Source organism: Eptesicus fuscus, chromosome 20 (genome assembly GCF_027574615.1).
Source record: "Eptesicus fuscus isolate TK198812 chromosome 20, DD_ASM_mEF_20220401, whole genome shotgun sequence".
Lineage (NCBI taxonomy): Eukaryota > Metazoa > Chordata > Mammalia > Chiroptera > Vespertilionidae > Eptesicus > Eptesicus fuscus.
Genome location: NC_072492.1, coordinates 51,346,344 through 51,370,815, shown reverse-complemented (window position 1 = coordinate 51,370,815; position 24,472 = coordinate 51,346,344). Strand labels below are relative to the sequence as shown.

Here is a 24,472-nt window from a genome sequence, read left to right as displayed (position 1 = left end):
GCCTGGCTGACAGACAGCATCTCCCACCCTCACCCTCTGCCTGCTGTTGGCTCCACCCTGTCCTGAAAACCCCGAAACCAGGCAGCACCCGGAGGGACGCACGGGTCCACTGGGGGGCAGTGTCTGCTGTCCAACCAGCGCTGACTCTGCTGCAGGCTGGGACCTGCAGGAGGTGGAATCTGCAGTGGGTCCAGGTCCTCTGAATCGGGTGGGCCTCACTCAGCCCCAATTTCGGCCTCCAGCGTTCTCCTCCGGGGAGCTGTCACTGCTCCCCTTAGGACTGGAGCATCGTGGGAACAGCTCAGCCTTCGGGGCCTGAGGCTGGCAGCATGGGGCCATGTGTTCACAAGTTCCTGAGGGGTCTGGTCATTGTTAGCCTCGGATCACTATTGTGGGGAGAAACCTTAGAGTTATCTACATAAAGTATCTTACCAGAAGCCGACCCAAGCTGTGGGGTCCCTGCTGCCCGACCGCCTCACTGCGCAGCCCCAGGGACTAGAGTGCTGGCGTCCAGACCGCAGGCCGGGCAGCCACCTCGCTCGCGCTGAGGGCGCCTGGGGGGTGTCTTCTCTTACGGCTCTAATGCTCTGAGGTCTAGGAATCGGTTACAGGGCTGCTCTCTCCTCACTTAAAGTAACACAAGAGTCACGCTACTGTCAAGCTCCCACCGCCGACCGGCCGCCCAGTCCCTGCTGGGAGGCTGTGACACTCCATCGGGCTGGGTCAGCCCTTTGGGGGCCCCTGTGCGTGAAGCTGCGCTCCAGCTTCCAGGACCCCATGCGGGTCCTGAGTCCCTGAGAGACCAGAGCAGGCACACTGGGGAGACGGGCCAGGGTCTGGGGCTTGGGGCCATGGGCCTCTGCCTCTGTAGTCTGGGGCACAGGCCAGGCACCGTGGGCAGTCACTGCGGCTCCCGGGCACCGAGGGCACGGTGCCTGCCAGGCCTGGAAGGCACATCAGGAAAAGGAGCCAGGACAGGGCGTGCTGGCCTCTGCCCGGGACGCGGAGCAGTTCCTTGTGTCCACGCCAGATCGTGTGGCCGGGACAGGCACACTGCGGCTTTTCATAGGTGTCAGAAGCAGCCAGCCAAGTAGGCCACCTGTTTCCCTCGGGCCTTGGGCACCACCGGCCTCTCGGTCCCTCCCGCCCCCCAAAACAGAGGCAGCCCCCCCGCTCTTGCTTTGCAGGCCCCCCTGGGAGCACCTGTCTGTGCAGGAACCTGTGGTGGGTCAGGTGGGGAGATGGGCATCAGTGGGGCTAGGACTTGGGGCTCAGACCTGGAGTGTTGCCCCCCATGGCCTCTGCTTTCTCTCTGCACTGTTGTTGAGAGGAGCCTGAGGGCAGGTGGAGCCGTGTCTGAGCCTGGAGCCAGGGCAGCCGGGAGGGCTGGGTGGGGCAGGAGAGGGGCGGCCACTGGTCCAGCTGAGGGCAAAGCGCAGGGTGGGCGCCGGCGAAGGAGGTGGGCTGTGCAGCCACCACTGGGCCGTGCAGCCACCACTGGGCCCTCCAGCCCTTCTGGGCCAGGTGGGCAGCAGGCACCCAGGCTGTGGCCATGGCGCCCACATGGGGCCCGTCACAGGCGCAGCCCTCAGGGTCCTGGGGCACCCTGGGAGGCGGGGGTGAGTGCCGGCTGTCTCCTCTTTGTCCTCACCAGGAGGGCATCTCTCTGACACACTGAACAGGTGCCCCAGGGCCTCTCTTTGGAATGCGTCTGTCCCCAGGGATGTCAGGTTGAGACAGGTGACGCAGCCATCACACCCCCCGCCCCCACTGGGGGGCTTACCTTGTGGGCTGTCTGCTATGTGGGTCTCATTCACAGGGCCCAGCAGCCAGGGTACCCGCAGGGACCGAGGGCCCAGGATCGCAGCCCCCACAGGCCCTGTCTGTGCAGCGGCTCCAGAGGAAACTGAAGGAGGCGGCCCGGGTGGTCCTCCGCCTGCGGCGGGAGAAGGAGCAGCTGCTGGAGCTAGGGAACAGGCTCCGTGCCCAGCTGGGCCAGCCCGCAGGTGAGCCAGGGTGGCATGGGCACAGACATGCTCTGGGCCTGGGAGGCCAGGTGCGGGGCAGGGAGGGAGAGCAGAGCCCGTGTCCGTATCCCAAGGGAGGTCAGGAACTTGCTCACGGGCCGTGTGTGAGAAGACACCGCTGGCCCTTGGAGCTGCTGCGCTTTGTGTAGCCTGGTGAGCAGCAGAGGCACCCGTTCACCCTCCCATCCATCCATCATCCACTCACCCATCCATTCATCCATTTATCCATCCATCCATCCACCTACCCATCCCCTCATCCATCTATCCATCCCCTCATCCATCCATCCATCCCCTCATCCATCCATCCATCCATCCATCCCCTCATCCATCTATCCATCCCCTCATCCATCTGTCCATCCCCTCATCCATCTATCCATCCCCTCATCCATCCATCCACCTACCCATCCCCTCATCCATCTACCCATCCCCTCATCCATCTATCCATCCCCTCATCCATCCATCCATCCCCTCATCCATCTATCCATCCCCTCATTCATCCATCCACCCATCCATCTATATGCCCGTCCACCCACCCATCCACCATCCATCATCCATCCACCCATCCATCACCCATCCACCCTCCATCATCCATCCACCATCCATCATCCATCCACCCTCCATCATCCATCCACCATCCATCATCCATCCACCATCCATTCACCCATCTACCCATCCACCCATCCACCTATCCACCTATCCATCCATCCATCCATCCATCCATCCACTCATCCAGTCATCCATCCATCCACCCATCACCCACCTCCCTGTTGGGGAGGGAAATTTCCCCCTACCCTTTTAACTTCTGAATGGTTTAAGAATTAAATTGACAGCAAGACAGATTAACCAAGACAAAGAAACCAACAATTTGTGGGGAATGGGCAAGATAAAGAAACGGGCTGGGTGCCCCATTAGTGAGGAACCTCAGGTTTGCTCACGCAGCCCTGGGGCGCGTCCCTCTCTCTGTCATCAGGAGGCTCAGTCCAGCTTCTGGGCACAGGGTGGGCCGAGTGTCCTTTCTGCACTGTTTCTCGACTCTAATTCCAAGTGTGCAGAGCAGCAGATGGGGTAAACCACAGATTCCTCACAGACAACTAATGTCAAGAGCTGGAACCTGGTATCTATAGGTGTGTGTTACAACTTTTGCTGAGAGAAATTTTCTCTTTACAATCACCCCTGTTTTTGATGAAGATAACTTTAGTAACACTAATTTGTTCATAAAGGAAGGCTCATCTTTCTAAACTCGCCTGGTTGTTCACATCAGAGCGAGAGCAGAGACTGGCTTGCTCGGGCCTGCGTTGCTGGGACTTCTTGACGGGAGAGCCTAGCCAAGGCCTTAGCCTCGGCAGCGCCTGCCATCCCGCTAGATGAGGGCGAGTCCTCTTTCCCCAGGGCCCCAGAGAGCTGAGGCTCCTGCATCTGCTGGGAGCGCACCTTCTTCACTCACCCGGAAAGCTGGGAACTGCAGGCAGGTACCAGGGCTACGGCTCCATGGCGTCAGCCTTACCTCGTGCTTCAAGCTGCCCGGTCACGGCTGCGCTCCGCGTGTTCTCAAGCACGCGTCCCTCTCAGCCCTGGGTCTGCTGTCTGGAAAGGGCACGCTCACCACATTTCCCAACTCTGGAGCCCTCAGTGGGGAGAGGGGACAAGTGCTTCATCTTTGTCCACAAAAGTGTGGGTTCACCAAGTTCTAAGTCCTAGGAAGCTTACGAGAAAAAGGTTTCCTTAATTATGGGAAAACAAAATACGTTTTTAAGTCAGCGGTGTTTCAAACAAAAAAGTTATGAAAGTATCATCTCGGGGGTCAGGCAGTCCCACACAGTTCATCCTGGGGATCCCGCCCTCCTCAAGCCGCGCACAAGCTTCGGGGCTCCCTCCGAGGGAGTGCATTCCTGCCCCGGGGAGGCCGGTCTGGGCGCCTCAGCCGCCTGCACGCTGTCTGGGCTGAGCGCTCGAGGCGGTGCGCTGACAAGGAAACGAGCTTAGTTCTGAGTGCAGCGTGCTAGGGGATAACTGGAATTACGGTGACATCGTGCCGGGACGGAGCCCACTTCCAGGGATTGCACAGAATTCTGGAACGCTGTGTGCACAGACTTGGCACCGAGAGCCTCCTACCTGGTGGCTCCTCCCGTCACTTCGTGCACCAAACAGGCTACACCCTCCCTCTTGTAGGGAGAGCGCACACGAGCGCCATTCTCGGTGGTTGGTTTGCCTTAGAGAGCAATTCTTTTGATAAATTTTCAAAGTTTGTTTCAGGTCAAAAAGACTATTTAGAATTTGATATTTGGGAAGTTTTTCAAAAATACCCAAAGGTTCCTGAAACACGTGGTCAAACAGGATCATCCTTCACGTGAAACAGTAGGGCTCAGTTACCCGCTGAACATGGGGACGCCGAGACCTCCCAGGAACCCAGGGTGTCACGTGAGCAAACAGCCACCGACCCCAGGAGCACAGAGAAGCCCAGCCAAGGCCTGCACCCCGTTGGTACAGCACCCCGTCTTGCTTTCTAAGTAGGTTACTTAAAAGCAAAGACACTTTCACCGTCTGTTGTCTGAAGCAAACCGGAATCCAAGAAAACCTGGTCCTTCGGACAGAACCAGCTCCGACCACGTGCGCGGGCACTGGTGTCGCACGTTGTAAAGAAAGCGCGTGTCCGTCCTGACGGGACCACGCAGGACGCCTTTCCACCGACCCCGTTTCCGCACCCGCCCGGCCTCCCGTCTGTCCCGGGCCTCACTCCGGGCACATTAGCTCTTCTCCCTCCAGGGGTGTCTTCCCTCTCGGGCCCTTTACACGGAAACAGGTGGCAGCGCGCCCCTCCTTCCTCCGTAGCTTTCACCACGCGCACGGCGCCTCTCGGCCCTCAGCCCCTCCGTCCCGGGAAGGAGGCGCGTGAGCCGTCCGCGCTGGTTGCTGTGGACTCAGACGAGCAGGTGCCTTTGTGGTTTCTAGAAACGTGCTTTTTCATAAAAACGCTTCGGCGTGGCCTCGGGCGTCTACGGAGAGCCCCAGATACTGTGGGTTCTTGGTGACGAGGAGGCGGAAGAGGCAAGCCTGTGTCCAGGAGCGAGTGCTGTGATGTCCGTCCTCTTTGGAAAGGATCTAGACGTCAGCGAGCGCCTCTTCATTTCACGAGTGAGACTCTCGGGGTGTCGTTACCCCAGAGGCTCCGGGAACTGTGTAAGTAGGCATCAGACCATGATTGCCAAAGAGCTCGCCAGAACTCTCATCCTGTTTACATCCACCTTCACGTATTTGCTTTTCATCACGGTGCTTGGAGTGCCCACAGGAACTTGAGGCTGGAGACCAAGTGGCTCGTTCCCGGAGGGAGAGGCCCTCGCCCCGCTGCCCGTGGCTCTCGGGGTGGGGGGAGGGGTGGCTTTCCCGAGAAAAAGGGGGGGGGGTGCGATGTTAGAGAAGCTTTGTTTCTGTGGCCTCGAACCCCTGAGTTTGCAAGGAGTCGGTGCCCGTGTGAAGCCCTTCTGTCCACCTCACGCTCATCTGCGTGAGGGAGACAGTGGGTTTCCCCGTGAGAAACGGGCCTTTCTTGTCTGAACAGTTTGGGCAGAAAAGGGAAAAGCAGTTTCAAGTTAAGCCGATAGAACGTTCAGATTTCATCGACTCAACCGTTAGTCCAAGCCGCTGAGCCTGTTTCAGGGACAGTGTTGCTGCTGCCTGTGCGCCCTCCACAGCACGTGGCCTGCGGACCCCACGCGATAGGCTGATGGCGGCCGCGGGGACACAGCCGCCGACGCTGGGTGAGTGCAGACGGGGAACGGACCTCTAGGCCCCGGCTCTGCGTCCAGCTACACTTTTAAATGAGATAGAGGGGCTGGGACTTTGGAAACTCGGGGGTTTAATTCCACGGAAATGAAGCTGCTTTCTTTTTGGTTAATCCTCACCCGAGGACATTTTCCCATTGATGTTTTCAGAGAGAGGGAAGGGTGGGGGAGAGACAGAGAAACATCCACGTGAGAGAGACACGTCGATTGGTTGCCTGCTACACGAGCCCTGACCAGGGCCGGGGATTGAGCCTGCAACTGAGGTACATGTCTTTGACCAGAATCGAACCCAGGACCGACGCTCTATCCACTGATCCAAACCAGCCAGGGCTGGAAATAAAGTTTTCTGCCATACCTCATCCTCCCGTGCGAGTCCCGGAAAATTCTTTTTCTTGGGATATGGCAAGAAATCCACCCCCACGAGCACCTGGGGGCGAGGCACCTCCCCCAACAGCCCGAGGCTGTCCATCACCGAGAGACCGCGGAGTCACTCCAGTAATGGCCCCGGTAGGATAAAAGTTGTGCCTCTACATTATATCGAATTCTGATCACTCGGAAGTCACGTTTGTTTTAATTAAACCAATAAACTAGTTACCAAAGATTATTTTACATCTTGCTAACTTGGAAAAAAGACACACATTTGGGTTAATTTCTATATTTTTCTGATAAATCAAGTAGAGCTCGGTTAAACAGTACCTTTGGAACCTGATCCGCAGGTAGAGACGTACCTACGGCCCACACACTGGGGTGTGCACAGGGCCGGCTCCGGGCGACCCAGGCCCAGAGGCCCGGCAGCCTCTTTTACCAATGTTTGCAGATAAGGTTTAGGATTTCTCATTTGCCCAATTTCCAACTATTTCCTCCTTCCCCGGCCGTGTTTTCCTTTGGGGAGAAGCGGCTCAGGCAGGACTCCGGATGGCTCCTGGTTTCAGGTCTGGCCTGACACAGGCTCGCGAGACAGACCGCTGCTCTCAGCTCCCAGAATGGCTGCAGAGGGCGCTCCAGGGGCTGCGCCCTCACCCCTCTCTCTCCACGTCTGTCCGAGGTACTGTCTGACCTTTAGCCGGGGCCTCAGGTGCTGTCCTCCCCGAGGGCACAGGCTAACCTCAGAGGTGTCCCGGGGCCGCCGAGGCCCGCGCACAGTCACGGCAGGAAGGTCCCTGTGGGGCGGGACTGGGCCTTCCTCTTTCCAGTTCCTCTCCGGGTTTGGTAGGACCGTCTGGAAGTGGAGGGAAAGGACTGACAAGATGTGTTCCTGTCCTGGATGTGAGTTCGTTGTGGCGGGGGCTCAGGGTGTGTCAGCACCGCTCAGTAGGGCCGGAGCTGGCCTGGCCGAGTCTAGGACAGGCCGGGAGCTGGCTGCAGGGCCAGCACACCCACCCTCACCGACCGGCTTGGGTGTTTCTGTTTAACTTATTTCCTGGTCCTTAAAGTTTTTCCAAACAGGCCCTCCCTCTCGGGAGCTCGCCCGCCCTTCCCTCACCACCCCTCCTGCCCCAGGCGCTTACCTTTGCCTTCCTGGCTCCTGCGCTCCAAGGGCCCCTTCTGCTCTGTGACTTGTTCCTGAGCCCATGCAGCCCAGCGGGCTCACTCTTCTACCTCTAACTTTCTAGTAAACTTTCTCTTCTAATTGGACCAAAAGATATGATATAAAAATTTTCCAAACAGGTTGTAAATAGAGTGGACTTGTTTGGGGCCCTTTAACGTTGGGGGGACCATTGGGGGGTTTTGTCCCGCCCAACCTGGGGTAGTGCTGATGACAGCCTTTGCTGTAACCCACCTCGTTTCATAACTATTGTGAACTCTCTGCCGACTGTCTTCCCGCCGGCTTCTTAGTTAACCCGGCTTCTCTGCGAGGCCGAGGAGGTCCTGTCGGGCTGAGTGGCAGCTGCGGTCAGGGTTGTCAGACACACCTGATGTCGTTATTCGTTTTAAGCCCGTTGATGGGGCAGGTGATTCATTGATAGAAGCTCCTGAGGGCTCTCCCTGGGTCAAAGCCGGGTCTCTAACCGAGGCCCTTAGAGGGCCTTTGAGGACAGTGAGAGACGGGAGGGGTGGTTCCGACAGGTGACTCCTGAGCTCAGGTGGGACAGGGAGCGGCCGAGTCCTGGGCCCTCTTGGAGCCGGTTTCCCGTTAGCCTTTTCTAACAGCTCTGATGGCACAGCTCCCAGCTCTGCTGAGCAGCCCTTGCTTTGGGGCGCTTGTAGAATCGCCGTGTCGGATGGAAGGCCCTCATCTCGCCACTGGGTTCCAGGCTGTTGCTTCCGTGCGCCGGCCGGCGTTTGGTAGGCCCGGCTGCACTAGGAGTTTAGCCACACTCTGTCCGACATGTCTAGCTGCCGTGGGGTGCACGGCCCACAGGTTTTTCTGGCTGAAGTTTGGGGCCCAACCTGACCGTTACCAAGCCCAGTTCACAAACCAAGCCCACCATGGTTTAGGCTGGCGCTCTCTCAAAGCTTTTTTCTATTTAGAAGTTTTCCCAGTTTAAAGGATTCATCTCAGTAGTGACTCAGACCAATAGTCCTGTCATGGCTGAGCCCTGGACACAGGCGTCCGTCCCCAAAGGGAGTGCCCAGGGCAGCTCAGGCCCCGGGAGCTCCCTCTCGGGTGGCCGGAGAAGTAGCCGCCCTCGCCACGGGCGCTCGGGGTGGTGGGCGCACACGGTGTCCTGTCGCCCACAACAGGAGGCGCCTCGGCCACAGACCCGCTAATTCGTGGCCGCGGTGGGCTCGACTGGGACGGGATTGTTGGGCCCCTCGTGACACCCCCTGAGAGCCGGCCCAGCCGGGCAGGGACACACGGAGCCCAGTCTGTCCCCCTGCCCCAGGGGCACCCGTGAGTGCACTTTCCAGATGGTGGAGGCCAGAGATGTTCCCTGTGGTCGCAGCCAGGCTCTCGAGAGGAAACGGACAGAGACGAAGGACCGGTGGCCGTCGCTGGGGAAGGAGAGCAGGAAACCGGAGCACGCCCTCGCCAAGGTCACCGCCGCTCCCGCCCTCTGACCTGAAGTGAGAGAAAGAAAAAGGACTCCCCCCTGAAGACAGAGGTCCGGGGCCGATGCACGCAATTTCCTACTTTCCGCCAGCTGTCGCCAGAGGCCGCCAGGGCGCAGGGCAGCGGCCCAGCCGGGCCCAGAAGACCCCCTGCTGGGAGTCCCCACCTCAGTCCTAATGGCTGCTGGGAGAATGAAGTGACACAGACAGGCAGGCGGGGGAGAGCAGCTCAGTGTGCACATACGGAGCCTCAGACACGGAGCTTCAGACACGGAGCCTCAGACATGGCCCAGCCAGCACCTTTCCTGCGTTTCAGACCGAGAGGCCAGACGGCGTGAGGCTGGACAAAACACGGGCGGGGGCCCATCGGCGAGGAGCCTCGGCTCTGCCCCCCGCCCTGGCCGGTCCCTGTCTGCGATGAGGAGGCCACCCTGCCGCCGGGCACAGGACGCCGAGGGTCCTTCCAAGGCTGCAGCCTGGGCAGAGGGCTCTAGAGCGTCCACGCGATGGGACCACGCCCTGCCGTGGTCACAGCGTGGTCAGGCCCAGGCAGGAGCCTCTTCAGTGAAAGGCTTGTCTTTGCCTCGAACCAGCTCTGCCCATTGTTGTTGTGCATCTACCTTAACACCCCTTGGCGTGAGCGAGGCCGCAGAGCACACCTGATCCTGTGAGGGCTCCTGCACCTTCCCTCCCGGCAACCTTCCTCCCCGACCTTCCTGTCCCCTCCCACCTCGGCATAACCCTCCCCCGCCCCTCCCCCATTCCAGTGCATAGAAGCAGCTGCATTTGAGCTCTTGCTCCCGGCATTGTTGTCAGTTTGGTTCAAGTAAACTCCTACCCGTTCTCTTCTTCGTCAATGGGGTGGCCGCCCTGAACCCCACAGCACACAGCACACCCACCTGCCACCCACCACTGAGGAGCCCAGCACGTCCCACCTTCAGCAGGTCCTGCCCCCCAGACCCCAGTCCCGCCAAACTCCCAGGCCCTCTGAGCCTGCTCCTGGCGTCTGTCCCTGCCGTCCCTGCCGGGAGCGCCAGACCCTGGTGGCCGTTCGCAGCCTCTGCTGGGCGCCTGTGCCAGGGCGGCTGTTACCACCTTCACCGCTGCTCCTGTGGGAAGGAGTCGTCTGTGGGCGGCCTGCCTCTTCCTGGTGGATGTCAGGGCCACCGGCGTGTGCATCACCACGACCCTCCTGTGAGCGGATGGAGACCCCCCCAAACGCCCCACCCAGTCTCCAATGCGACGACGCCAGCAGTTACAGCCACAGAAGACTCGCTGGCACGTCGGAAGCTCGTGTTTGACGGGGTCAACCCGCTGTGGAGAGATCCATCTCAACAGGAACGCATCTTGCAGTCCGTCCTCGTGCAGACACGCATCCAGGCTTTCTAGGCGACCGAGCCCAAACTAGTGAACGAATGGAGTCGCTGGTGCCTAGGTCACGTCTAAGGGAGAGCGCTGAGCCTCAATGAACAGCCTGCTCTTCAGGGGATACGGTCGCCCCTTGGTGTCCGGGTTCCAGGAACCCCCGCAGCCACCCAAACCCCCAGTGCTGACTCCGCAGCGGCTGCAGAGGAGGGGCCTGGAGGCAGAGAGCGCCGGCACGCGGCCTCGCTCCCTGTTCCCGAGGAGGGTGTCTCCGGGCCTGTTCACTTTGAGAAGCCGGGGAGGGGTGTGGCTGCAGGAGGGTGTCCGTGTGTCCGTGGGCAGTGGAGCCACAGGAACGCGGGGGCTTGCACACAGCTCACAGCCATGCACCCCGAGCTCGCGGTGAAAGGGGTTGGGTTTGAAGGGGACGTGTGTGTATCCACGTGAGACGTGCACACAGACCAACCCTTTCTCATCTGGTTTCCAGGGAAACCGTGTCACCCCTGCCCCAGCCCCGAGGCCCGGAAGCGCCCTGGCCCAGGCCCACCTTTGGGGCAGCTGCAGCCCCCCGTCACAGCGCAGGTACCTCTCCTTCACTAGGAAATGCATGTCCAACAACTTGGCACTGATTTCCTAAGTGTCACATTTCCATTACAGAAACGTCAAAATACGACAATCTTCTCTTTCGCTAACAAACACAATCTTAAAGCCTTCCATTTTCAGCACCGAGACATAGTTACCCATAACACTTCATTGTTTCCTCCTGTTTATGAAAATTATAAAGTCTGTCATGCATACACTCTATAGCTTTACCCAGGGATCGGCTGCCTCCTGCACGCCCCACGCTGGGGATCGAGCCTGCAACAGGGCACGTGCCCTGATGGGGAATCGAGCCGTGACCTCCTGGTTTACAGGACCATGCCCCACCTCTGAGCCACGCGGCCGGGCGGTTTCTGTCTGTACCATGGAGTGCTGGGCGGTCCTGGTCCCACCTGATCCGTGGACACTTTGCAGATATTTGCCCCCCAGTGTGTAGCTGCTCTTTCCAGTTTATTTTAAATGGATTAGAATTGGAGGGAGCAGGCGGAAGGCGGGAGGCCACGCGACTTCCAAGTTGGCTCGCTGCTGGGGGGGCATGAGGTGGGGCTGAGCGATAAGCGGGCGCAGGAGGGAGCAGAGCTGCGGGTGGGGGCTGGGTCCCTCCGGCTGGTGGGCACCGCGCGGGCCTCCCTTTTGGCTGACACCACGCGGATAAGTCCCTCCCGCCAGCCGTTCCGTTTCGGAGTTTCTTCCTAACCTCGCAGGAGCCCCTTGAGGACCAGGACCAGACTCGAGCCCCTTTCACGTGCGTTTCTGTGCAGGACGCTAGGAGCCCGCGGCCGGAGCCTTCCTCCAAATGCTCGGGGGAGAGCCAGCCCCGGGGGGCACCGCCCGTTCGCAGACAGGGCGCCCGGCAGGTACGTGGGACTGGGGGGGGGGGTGCGCATCTCGGGCGCAGGGCTTGCTGTCGCCGGAGCGGCAGTCCTCGCGGTGCGGGTCCTCCCTTGGGAGTGGTGAGCTGTAGGGCAGGAGAGCGTGTGCAGCCAGAGCACTGGGCGGGGCTGGACCCCGGGCCCCTGGCGGGCGCTCAGCCCCACAGCGGCCCTGCCTGTTCGCACCCGGTGGAGTGGGGTCCCAGCAGGTGCCTTCCCTCCAGACCACCCGACCAGAGGCATCGGCTGGGCCATCCCCACACCCAGTGCACAGGGGGACCTCCCGGGCCACCTCCTGGCCCTCGAGTCTCCCCACAGGCCACCCGCACGAAGGGGACAGGGAGCCTCTTGTCTCCTCTGGGCTGGAGGGGGCCCTCGAGGATGAGCCTTCGTTCTACCCTCTGTAGAAGCAGCACAGACTCCCCGCAGCGGCCTGCATGCCGGCTCGTCAGAAAGAGAACCGGTCCCCACAGCCACAGGCTCAGGGAGCCCGCCAGGATGCCGGGCACCACACCCAGGGGTCCTCCTCGCTCGCCAGCAGCTCCCTCCGGGACACGTGGAAGGTGCTCGAACTGGGATCCAGCCCGTCGGGCCTCACCTCCCAGGATGACTGGGCGCCAGGTGGGTGAGGGCACCAAGGGCACCGCCGTGGGCTCGGGGGGGCACGCGTGGCCACGCCAGGTGACATGCCAGTCCAGGCCTCGCACTCGGTTGGTTACCGGTGCGCCCAGTGTCCTTGCTCGCCCCTGGTGCTGAGCAGACCCCGTTCGATGTGCTGCCCGAGGCCAGGGCCTCCAGCACAGCGTCCGACAGGTGGGCCCCGCGACAGGACGTGGTCCGGGAGGAGCTGGTGCGGTGGACAGGTGGGCCCTGGGTGAGCGGCCTCGGCCAGACCGGCCCCGCCCGTCATGCCCCGAGGCTTCCCCGCCGGCGGGAAAGCCTGTTGGAAGGGCCCCCTGGGGGGCTGCGTGGGGCGGACGCAGCCAGAGGGCAGAGGGCCTGGCCGGTGTGGTGCAGGGGTTAGAGCGTCGGCCTGCGCACTGAGAGTTGCGGGTTTGATTCCCGGGCAGGACACACACCTGAGCTGTGGGTTGTTCCCCCGCCTGGTCAGGGCACGCGTGGGAGGCGACCAGTCCATGTTCTCTCTTCCCCTCCTTCCCTTCTACTCTCTCAAAACCAACGGGAAAAGTGCCCTCAGATGCGGATTAACAAAAAGAAAGAAGGGCAGAGGGAGGGGCGCTGTCAGGACGCAGACAGGCGAGAACTCGGAGCGTCTGGTCGGCACAGAGCACCGGCGCCAGGCTCACCCCGCAGCCTTGGAGCCGTGTCCTGGTGAGCACCTCCCGCCACGGAGCTGGCCGCCATCGAGGGCAGGTTAGGCTGTTCCAACCCAGGACAACAGTGTCACAGCGAGGGGCCTGAGACTCGGCCGCGGGCCGTGCAGAGGTGGCCCCAAGGGCTACTCTGTCCCAAGTCTGACCTCGTTCAGTTTGGGCAGAGCCCCAGCTCCTCGCCTCTGCCTGTTCCGTGGGTGCAGGCCTGTGGCGTGGGCGTGGGCGTGGGCGCGGGCCTGTGGCATGGGTGTGAGCATGGGCCGGGGCCGGTGGGTGTGGGGTGGGCGTGGGCCTGTGGCATGGGTGTGAGCATGGGCCGGTGTGGGGCGTGGGCGTGGGCGTGGGCGCGGGCCTGTGGCATGGGTGTGAGCATGGGCCGGTGGTGTGGGCACGGTCGTCCCGTGGACCCAGGCGTTTATTTTATTTTGCTTTATTACTAGCGGCCCGATGCAAGGAGCTCAGCCCTCGCAGCCCTGGCTTTGTCTGGAAGGACGTCTGGTCTAATTAGCATATTACACGTTTATTATTATAGATTCTTTAAACATGCCTGCATGTTACACTTGCTTGTAGTTTGGATCTCTTTATAATGAAGAGTTTTAAGAGGGAGGCGTGGCCAACTGGGTGGGATGCTATGAGAGATTGGGGAGGTGGTGGGCGTGGTCTCAGGGCCGTGGTCTCGGGGCTGTGGTCTCGGGGCCGTGGCCTCGGGGCCGTGGTCACAGGCCATCTTCGTGGCGGGCTCCCAGTGGCAGTTCCAGGAACGGGGTGAGCAGTCATAATTGCCTGCAGAACGTCTCTCGGGCGCAGGGCTGCTGATCGCACTCCCAGGGACGGTTCTGCTGAGCTCTGGTGAAGACCTGCCCATGTAGGGCGTCAGCGTCTCCGTGAAGTGCCGCCTGGGAGCCCTGGTGCCATGAGCAGAGCAAAGTGGCCATGGGCAGTGAGACAGGCTCTGGCCTCCACGTGACACTGACGGCTGGTACAGCGGGTATTTCTCAGGGTGACACTAGGCTCCTGGTTTTCAGGTGGGGCCAGAGCTGCCCCGCCCCTGCTGCCCGGCGCCCGCCACCCTCCCAAGCATCCAGGCTGCCCCTGTGCCCGTCTGGCCAGGTGCTGCTGTATTCCCCACGCAGGCTGGCCCCACCCTGGCCCTCTCCTGCCCGCACCTCAGACACCCCCTCACCTCCCGCTTCCTTCCCTGGCACCAGCCCACGCCTCACGCTGCCTCATTTATTTGGATTCTGTTGTCTGCTGGGAGAGTGGAAGGTGGGGGGTGTCATCCTTGGCCGTGACCCCTGGCTGGCACCGGCCGGTCCCCAGCAGGTGCTGGGGGGGTGCGGGGCCCTGGAAGGGGTGCCCAGGCTCAGCAGAGTGTGGGGTGGAGGAGCGCTCCGGCTGGAAGTGTAAGCGCTGTAAAGGCACCTGGTTCTCCACGTCGACGTGGCCGCCGTGTGAGGGGTGGGCAGTCTGTTTTGAAGCTAAAAAAGTGGACTTGCAAGTTCTAGAGTAACAACATGCAGGGAAGGCGATGGCTAGGCCGTGGCCTGGCCGCGGGCAGTGGATCCCTCAGCCCCCTCAGCCCTCCCAGCCCCCCTCAGCCCCCCTCAGCCCTCCCTCAGCACCCTCAGCCCTCCCCAGCCCCCCTCAGCCCCCCTTCAGCCCCCCCTGAGCCTGGAGGCCGGTGAGGTCTCCCTCTGGAGCCACCGGCAGGGCCCAGGCCCGTGTGCCGCCCAGGCCAGGCGGATCGGCCCCGGTGCAGGCTGGACCCAGTGTTTACAGTCACAGGGTCAACCCGAGGGGGGATTTGAAAATACAAACTTCCAAGACAATTCTCTTCTAACCTCAAGAGAATCAGACTGGGAAGATATTCTTAAGCCACAAAGCCAGGCTGCCGAGCGGGTCAGATCACCTGGGACAGCACCTCCCTCCCCGCCCCTCTCACCCAACCTTTCGACCCCTGCTCTGACCTCTGGCACCTGCTCCTCAGGCAGCCCTGCCCGGAGCACCCGGAGGCTTGTGCCTGGGCGGAGGGCTGGGGGCCGGCGGGTCAGAGCAGAGGGGTGGGGCCTGGGAGTCCCCGCGAGCCTCAGCCTCCCTCAGCCGTGGCGCCCACCGCCCTCCCTCCTGTCCGCAGGCTGCGGCCAAGCCCTCTCGTCGTTGCCGGTCTGATAAGGGAGAGCTGGTGTCTCCTTACTGACCTCTCTCCAGCTCTTAGAGCATGCGGGCTTTGTGTGGGGCTCAGGTGTTGTGCCCTTTGTCAAGGCGACTACGGAGCTAGCGACAGGAGACAGTGCCTGCTCACTGTGTGTCCGAAAGTCAGGGCACCAGGAGGGAAGCATCCAGAGGGGACAGCGCCCAGGCTCTGGGGGGGCCGGAGGGAGACTGGACACCCCTTTGTACAAGTGAGTGCCCTGTGGGGGGTAAAGAGGGGGGACAGCTCGCCGCCTGTGCCGGCTGAGCGCCAGGTGTGGTCCGGTCACCTGCAGGGACCTGATCCCGTGGCAGCTGACGCCACAGCTCCCAGGCTCCCATTTCCCAGTGGGGACACCGAGGCCCCAGCCCCGAGGGACCGCCCGGCCGAGGAGCACGCAGCCAGAGTCCCAAGTCCCAGCCTCTGTCCGCTCCCCGAGTTCCGGAGGGGGGCGGCCACGCGGCCAGAGGGTCAGACAGCTGATGGCGGGAGCCCTGAGGACTCACTGCTGGGCCAGCCTGGCGGGCAGGTGGCCGCTGCCCCGTGGGGCTCGGTGTCCCAGGGCCGGGGGAGGTGCCACCTGCTTCTCCCACGAGCACCTGCTCCTCCCGGAAGGAGTGAAGGGCACAGCTTCCCGAGGGCGCGGTGCTCGTGTTGGCTTTTTTCTTTGAAATGTGGTCTTTTTGCAAATTCCACCAGTTTCTCTGGAATTGGACGCGTCTGCTTTAGGGAGGGTTGCGTCAGACGTGGAGGTGCGGGCTGCGCAGGGAGGCAGTGCAGCCAGGCCCTGTGGGCAGCTGTTATCTGAGGACCCAGATAACAAGCAAAACAGAAGCCTCTTGCCACAGCCCGTGTCCCGGAGCCCACGCCTCTGCACCCTCTGCACCGCCTCCCCCCGGGCCCTTTCCCAGCAGTCCTGGCAGTCCCGGGGCCACCCACCCCAGGTCATGCGGCCCCCAGACCCCGAGTCCACCGGGCAGGGCCCAGCACGCGGCCCGTGGGCCTCAGCAGCATCAGGCTGAGTGACTGCCGGGCCACGGCTCGTCCCGCGGGTCAGTCGACGACACCACCCCATGCCGCCCCTGTGGCAGGGCGGGTCCAACAAGCCACATCTTCCCGCTTCGTAAGAGCTGGGCCTCTTCCTGCAGGGCCACAGGGCCGAGGGCGGCCCACACCCCGTTGGCTTGAGAAGCCCCGGGCAGTGCGGGTGCACCTGCCTCCAGGATGCGGGGCCCAGAGTGGGTGAGGGACTGGCCTTTCTGCTGGCCTCGCTCCTCGGAGAGTCCCCACGGCCCTCCACTCTCACACGTCCCCTCGTCCAGGCTGGGGGACAGCCCAAGGCCATGCACCAAGTTCTGGGAGCGGACCACAGGGATCACTCCTGCCAGCGCCTGCCCGCCGGCCCCTCTCACCCGCAGGGCCTCTGACACGCCAGGCTGACCTGTGCTGCGCTGCCTGGCCTGGGACCTGCCGCCTGCCGCCTGGAGCTCCTGAGCACTCCCTCGCCCACGCTGCCTGTCACGGATCTTTAAGTCTTTGCCAAACCCACAGTCAGAACGGACTCCGTTCTGTTTGATCACTGGAACCTTCCCACCGAGTCTGAACGGCCGTTGCCTGTACATGACGAGCTTGTTGGTCTCTGCAAGTCGCTGGCTCTGCCAGGAGGCTGCCGCCCCCCGCCCCCCCCCCCCCCCCGCAGCTCCTGGGCCTGCTCTCTCCTGGGCTCTGTGCACGACCAGCCCTCCCAGCGCAGCATGAGGGAGCCAGGCCCTCCTCTGCTCCCCCCTCTCCTCCCACCTTCCTGCTCCCTCAGTCCCTCTTCCCAAGTTTCTTGTCACCCATGTGGAGACTGCCCCCTTCTGCCCTCATGGCAATGGAGTCCCCAGTGGGCGAGTTCCCACATGGGCGAGAAGCTGGGAGGGATGCTGAGCTGCACCTCATGGGATCTGAGTGTGCAAAGGATGTCCCGCACTCAGCCCCACGGCCACGGTGAACGCCCGGGTAGAACAGCTCCTGAAACAGCAGCCCAGCCCCTCTGCCTCAGCTGCCTTTCCTGTAGAATGGGGTGTCAGTAAACAGCAAGGCCCTGGCTGTGGGGTCCAGTGGATAGAGCAGCAGCCTGTGGCCTGACGGTCCCAGTTCCATTCCAGTCAAGGGCACGCACCTCGGTTGTAGGCTTGATCCCTGTCCCTGGTAGGTGTGTGTGCGGGAGGCAACCAATGTCTCTCACATCGATGTCTCTCCCCCTCCCTTCCCCAGGTGAGGATTAGCAAACAAACAAACAAAGTAAGTAAATGGTGTTCAATGTTAGCTGTGATTCAGAAGGCCAAAGTGGAAGGCACTGATTTTCTCTTTGAGATCCAAAGTGAATAAATGGATGGAGCTATAAGGAAGGATTTCACCTGTTAAAGAGGGGAAGGTGGGGGAGTGCGTGTGCTAGAAGTGTGCAAGTTCAGGATGGACAGCGCATGGCAGAGGCGGCCAGTCAGTCTGTGAGGATGGACAGCACGTGACAGAGGCGGCCAGTCAGTCTGTGAGGATGGACAGTGAGAGACAGAGGCGGCCAGTCAGTCTGTGAGGATGGACAGTGAGAGAGGCGGCCAGTCAGTCCGCGAGGATGGACAGCACGTGACAGAGGCGGCCAGTCAGTCCGTGAGGATGGACAGTGACAGAGGCGGCCAGTCAGTCCGTGAGGATGGACAGCACGTGACAGAGGCGGCCAGTCAGTCCGCCAGGATGGACAGCACGTGACAGAGGCGGCCAGTCGGTCCGTGAGGATGGACAGCACGTGACAGAGGCGGCCAGTCAGTCCGCCAGGATGGACAGTGAGAGACAGAGGCGGCCAGTCAGTCTGTGAGGATGGACAGTGAGAGAGGCGGCCAGTCAGTCCGCGAGGATGGACAGCACGTGACAGAGGCGGCCAGTCAGTCCGCGAGGATGGACAGCACGTGACAGAGGCGGCCAGTCAGTCCGCGAGGATGGACAGCACGTGACAGAGGCGGCCAGTCAGTCCGTGAGGATGGACAGTGACAGAGGCGGCCAGTGGGTCCGCCAGGATGGACAGCACGTGACAGAGGCGGCCAGTCAGTCCGTGAGGATGGACAGTGACAGAGGCGGCCAGTGGGTCCGCCAGGATGGACAGCACGTGACAGAGGCGGCCAGTGGGTCCGCGAGGATGGACAGCACGTGACAGCGACAGCCAGATGGACAGCACGTGACAGAGGCGGCCAGTCAGTCCGCCAGGATGGACAGCACGTGACAGAGGCGGCCAGTCAGTCCGTGAGGATGGACAGTGACAGAGGCGGCCAGTGGGTCTGTGAGGATGGACAGCACGTGACAGAGGCGGCCAGTGGGCCCGTGAGGATGGAGCACCTGGACCTCCAAGATCCTCTGTGCAGAGGCCTGAGAAACCTGCGGCCACCGATGACCTCCCAGGAGCTTTGACACAGACACAGGCGGACCCAGTACTGCCCCCTACAGGAACCACCGGCGTAGAACAGCTGAATTGTTTCTTTCCCCCAAAATTCATGCAAAAAGCTAACCCCTAGGACCTTGGGGCACAACCACTTCAGAAACAGGGTCGCTGAGACGCAGTTCGTTGGGAGGAGAACGAGCTGGAGGCCCGCTAGCGTGGCGCGTCCTGATGAAGAGGAAGGTCGGGCACAGACACGCAGGGAGGACTCCGTGTCCACGTGAAGGCAGAGGTCGGGGTGAGGGGTCTAAAGCCAAGGAGCCACTGCGGACGGCTTGGTTCCAAAGCTCCAGCCCCGACGGCGGGACAGCAGTGTCTGTTGTTTAAGGTCCCCCCAGAGGAAGAGCTGGAAACCTCGGGGTTTTATAGAGGATGCTTCCGTTTTTTAAATATTGGCAACTAATTAAAAACCCAAACAAAGTGTGGGCCAAATGGCAGCTCAGTTTTGTAGCTCCCAGTCCCGGGGGCCAGCCCGGCCAGCCTGGGTGGCTCCTGTCAGCGGCCACAGGCTCTGGGGCCCTTCCCAGCCCCGCACAGCTAGGCTGCACCCGATAGCCGATAGCCGCGGTTCAGGTTCACCGTGAGGCCCCGGACGCCCTCCCATCTGCTCCTTCTGGCGCCATGTGGGCTCTGAGGAGCATCCCAGGCCTTCCCCCAGCCTCTGCTCTGCCCGCCCAGCCGAGCCATCGGCCCCCACGTCGCTTTGTGTTTCTCCTGAAGCCGCTGGGCGGGACGGTTAGGAGAGGAGCAGTGGTGGTGATGCGGGTTGTGAGGACAGAGACAAGGTGGAGCCTCGCAGGACAGGTGTGACCCCATGACCCCACCGGAGGCGGCTTCCCTGCACCAGGCAAAGTGCTCCCCTGGGGCCTGGGCGTCCCTGCGAGGCTCCTGGCTCCGCCCACCGCAGGGAGGGAGCCGACCCAGCACACCTGCTGGCGCCCACTGCGAGGGAGGCCCAGGCGCACAGGGTGCCTTCAGCTTCGAGGCCGGCTGGGGGGAGGCAGCCCAGCACACGTTGGCGCCTGCCCAGCTGGAGGGTGTTTGTAGAAGGAACAGGAAGAAGAGGGAAGGGGAAGCGAGAACGATGGAGCTTCGTTATAAACATTCTTCCGGCAGGGTCCGTGGTGCTGGTGCGAGGACTTCCGCACCCCAGACCCGGCCTGTTGCTGTTCTGGGGCTGCGTGCCCGGGTCCCAGCGTGCCCTGGGCACGGCGGCTACAGGGCCGACCTGGGCGAGCGGCTCCGGCCTGCCCTTCCTGACCAATACCACCTGAGGCTCACAGCAACGTGCCATCTTCCCTAAACTGAGAAGCAGATGATCAGACCTCCGCTGGTGCTCTTCTCGAAGTTGTGATGACACAGCGATGGCCACTTAGGAAACAACTTGTGTCGTAATAACTTTCAAAACGGAGCAAATGCTTTAAGCGGCAGCCAAATCAGCTTGCTCCTCGGGGGTGCTTATGCTGAGGCCACAGTGCGGCCACCACTCCCGGCTGCCTCTTGCCAGCCTGTTGCCGGGACAGCCAGGCCCGGGACACAATGCAGGAAACCAGTGTTCAGACACGGGCTGTGCTCGCCAGGGCTGAGGTCCTCGCACGGAGGGAACCCGTGGGCAGAGGGCCCGCAGGCTTGCACTGCAGTCGGGCAGGAAGGAGGTGGCACAGGCATAGCCCGACTTATTGGGAAAGAGCATAGGTTCCCAGATTTGTTTAATTTCTGGTGTGACCCTGAGCCCCACAGTGCCTGGGAGGCCCAGCAGCGCCCCCCCCCCCCCCCCAAGCCTTTGCCAGGAGGGCTGGCACCTCCAGCAGCTCAGCCCAGCCCAGCCGGGAGGCATCGCCTCCTTACACTCTTTGCTCTTCTGGGCTCCCTGGCCGGCCTCCGCCTGCACAGCCCTGGGCTCTGGGTGGAAGCGGCAGGGTGTGCACAGAAGCTTCATCTGCATCCCTCCGGCAGCAAAGGCCCAGCGCGGCCTGGCCTCCTCGCGAGCCCGGCTCCCGGGGCCTGAGGGGCCACAGCCGCCTGCTCCGCACTGGGGCTGAGATAGAACAGGGAGCCCCCAGCTCACAGGGCCTGGAGCTCTGCCAGGTCTGCGTGGTCCCTGCACGTGCTGCAGGCCTGGCCACCGTGCTGGCCCGAGGGGCCCCAAAGCAGCCGGGGGTCAGGGAGCGCCTTGAGTGGGACGGGCAGCTGGTGCGCAGGCCGACGGGCAGCCTCCTGCGCAGCCACATTTCTGTGCAAAAGGAGAGGGTTGCCTCACTGACGCTGGCTGTCCTCCCGCCAAGAGGAGCAGAGAGCAGCGTGGCCGTGTGTGGCCTGGCGTGCACATGGCAGGCGGGCGGGTGTGGGGTCCCGGTCCTGCTGGGCACCGGGCCCTGAGCCGGCCTTGCCGACCCGGGTGCAGCCCCAGGGGCCTTGCCTGAAAGTGTATCTTTCATGAATTTTACCTCGTTCCCAGTTTTAGGCTTAGACCCCTGAATCACTGATCAGAAAGGGGTTTCAGGGTGAGGAGACCTGGTGTTGAACTCAGGGCGTGCGGGGCTCCCGTGTGAACAGAAGTCTCAGCAGAAACCTGACCATGGGGAACCCCGGGGAGCCAGGCCTGGCTGGGGAGGCCTGGTCTTGGGTCTTGCCCAGCCCCAGCCCAGGGCAGGCTGTGGAGAGCCAGGGCAGGCGTGGGCTCCGTGTCCCCCGCCCCCAGCAGCCCAGCGGCCACAGGGAGTGGGGACCAGCGCTGCCCGACAGGACACTGGCCACTCCACCTCCCAGCAGGTCCAGGGGTGCCCAGGCCACACACTGGGTTTGGTCAGCCCTGAGAGGGGCTGGGCGACCCCCGTCCTGCCCGGGCTCAGAGCTGGGGGCGCAGGCGTCCAGGGAGGAAGCAGGAGGCCGCCCTGGGCTGGGCCACCCCCCAGGGCCAGTTCAGAACCAGAGCCCAGATTCTCTCTGGGCTGAGCTGGCAGAACAGGTCCGGTGAGAGGAGCAGGCAGATGGCAGCGGGGCAGGTTACTGTCTGAGCGGGCCCAGCTCTGATCACTCAGGTGGAGGCCACACGCGTGTGCAGGGGGCAGCAGGCCTGTCAGAGCTGAGGGACCGACGCCTCCTCAGGGGGGCAGACACCCGAGCCCCGCTTTCCTCTCCCGTGGCTCGGAGCTCCCTCCCAGCATCATGGGGAGTCAGCCCCCTCAGAGGCAGCGCGTCTGGGCCGGGCGACCCTGCTCCTTGCCTCACTCTCCCCAACAGCCGGCAGCGGCTCCCGGTGAACTGGGGTTGGGCCCGGGGGTCCCAGGGAGGCTCAGGCCCTCGTGTTGGGGGGAAGGTTCCCTGTGTCTCAGTGGTCAGAGTCCTGACCTTGCCCCTTCCCTCTGGCAGTGCCTTCCAGAAGGAAACCAAGCAAGCAGAGGTCAGAGGTCGGTGCCCTGGTGAGGTCAGGAGAGGGGGCGGGGGTCTGTGTGTAGAGAACCAAGGACACATCCAGGGACTTTGCGTCCTCCGCCCCCAGGACTAGGCGCTGGGCCGGCAGCAGGAGGAGGGTTGGGGATCTGGGCACGCCTGGCAGACCTCTGCTCACAGGCCAGCGGGTCACCCTGGCTGCCTCCCCAGCCCCAGCCCCAGCCCCGTGCCAGCCCTGCCCTCTTCCTCCCAGCTGCCGGCGGGCCCTTCCTCGTCCTCCAGTCCCACCTGTGCCACCTACGGCCACGTGCTGGGCAGTCCCTGCAGACCTCACTCCCACAGCGGCCACAGGGCAGCCTGTGGGACCACCCGCCTCAGCCCCCTGCCCATAGGGAGGGCCAGTCCTGAGCTCGGCCCTGAGGGCTGCTTTTTTCATCGTATCTCATTTTACAGAAGAAATACATTCTTAGTTCCAAAATGGAAGTCTGAAGGATAAAGTTCAGACTGCTGGGCAATGGGAGATGGATGTCCGGCAAGCACGGCCCGTGGGCAGGGGGATGTGACAGCCGGGAGTAAGCCAGCCATTAGCCTCCTGCCCCCCCCCCCCCCCCCGGGCCATTAGGAAATGGTTCTGACCCGAGATGGAGTGTTCGGGGCCTGAGTGCCCAGTGAGGGGCAGGCCCGGGCTCCTCACCGGACACCAGGGTGGGCCCGTGGGCCCTGAGGGTCGCCGCAGAGGGCTCTGGCCTGCGGGACTTCCTGCTGCAACTAACAGGCCTCCTCGTTTCCCTCCACCTGGCAGAGCTCACCGCGTCTCCAGCCGCTGACGGCCCAGCACAGTCTGATGGGAACCCCGTGGGGCCGCGCGCCACCTTCTCCATCAAAGGGATGAAGATAGAAGCCCAGGCCAAGGCCAAGGCCAAGCCCACCAGACCCTCCAGGGCTCACCCTGCAAAACCTAAAGGCTGCCAGCAGCACCCCAAGATCCGGAACTACAACTTCAAGGACTGACTCCCCACCCCCCCCTCCTAGTGGGTTTGGGGGCCTGTGTTTTCATCTCCAGAGCAGAGGTGTGTGTGTGTGAGGCGTGTGCACACCTGGGGGGATTGTGGCTGCAGCTCATGCTCCCCAATGCTGTTGGGGTGTCTCACAGGCCTAGCGCAGAGCTCATTAAAGCCACGCCTCCCCCTCCTGCTGGCCCGGGCGTTGTTTATCTTCCTACTTGGGAAAAGGGCATCACCTGTGTCACCGCCCACCCGCACGCTGCTGGGCGCAGAGCATGGGATGCCCACCCGCAGCACCCATCCCCCAGAGCACCGCAGGCGGGGACCTTCCGCAGTGAGAGCTGGAGCTGGGTGACCCACGTGCCCTGTGCTAGGTGCTCAAGTCGGGTGCTCAGGGGGTCCAGACCCGACACCACTCACTCTACGTACACAAAACCCACTCCTTCCCCACCAGGAGGCCGTGTCTGAGAACCCTGCTGCAGGTCCTCACCCGGGGTCTCTGGAAGGTGGAGCTGGGCTCCTGGCTCGTCCAGAGCCTCTGACTTTCTCCCCTGGCATCGGCTCCTGAGCGCATAGCCTGGCGCCCCCGCCTGCAGCCCTAGACCGGCCTGTCCCACCACCGGGAGGTGGCTGTGCCTTCAGGCAGCCAGGCACACAGCGTCTCCAGGAGGAGGGTGGGAGGCGCCGGGGGCAGGCTGCACCCACCCCACCTGCTGTGTGCCTGGGGTGGGGGGGGGCATCGTGTGTCCTTTGTGGCTTCCGTGCCCTCTACCTGCCTGGCTCTCAGGTGTGGGGAGTGGGCAGCACTGGCCCAGGGAACTGCCTGATGCAAGGCCCGAGGTCACAGACCCCGGTCTCGTGGGCAGTGCTCCTGCCTCACCCTGTGCGTGTAATTGCTTCACTCAGGCCCTGTCCTGTGCACAGCGGGGCGCAGGCTCGGCCTCCCCACGGCAGCACGGCTGTTTCCGCCGGTGCCCAGCTAGCGAGGCGTGGCCGCGGGACTTCCTTCAGCGGAGAAAGGGAGTGGAGGTGCCGGGTCGTTTCCCGAAGAGGCACTTCCGACCCGCGCAGCGCTCCTGCTCGGCGCGCCGGGTAGGAAACGCTCTTCCATCGGAAAAGGGAGGAAAGCCCGAGAGGCCGTTCAGGACGGCGGTTCAGCCCTCGGCCTCGGCCCTCCGTCCCCTGCCTGCCCTGCCCTCCCGGACCCTGCGCGGGAGTCGGACCCCGGGAACGCGGGGAGGGGGCTGTCGGTTCGGTAGCCGTTCGAGCAGAATCACAAGGGCGGACGAGCCCCCGCGGGGCGCGCGCGGGAGAGAGAGGCCACGTGCGCGCACGGGTTCTCCCGGAGGCTCCTTTGTTCCATCGCTGCCGGCGGTGTCCGTGCGGCGCCCGCTCTCCCGACGGCCGCGCGGCTCCGGGCAGCGGGGATGCGCCCGCTCGG

At 62.8% G+C, this 24,472-nt stretch overlaps 1 protein-coding gene across 1 annotated transcript in view; it reads left to right on the top strand.

Moving 5' to 3' along the window:
• CCDC57 (coiled-coil domain containing 57) overlaps positions 1 to 23,207 on the top strand; it is a 41,849-nt gene extending 18,642 nt beyond the window's left edge. Inside the window, exons 15-19 of the mRNA XM_054709728.1 lie at positions 1,820 to 2,006; positions 10,653 to 10,747; positions 11,527 to 11,622; positions 12,045 to 12,258; positions 22,830 to 23,207. Coding sequence (XP_054565703.1) covers positions 1,820 to 2,006; positions 10,653 to 10,747; positions 11,527 to 11,622; positions 12,045 to 12,258; positions 22,830 to 23,038 — 801 coding nt within the window. The 3' untranslated portion in view covers positions 23,039 to 23,207. The remainder of the gene's footprint in view (positions 1 to 1,819; positions 2,007 to 10,652; positions 10,748 to 11,526; positions 11,623 to 12,044; positions 12,259 to 22,829) is intronic.
• Positions 23,208 to 24,472: the final 1,265 nt, after the last annotated feature.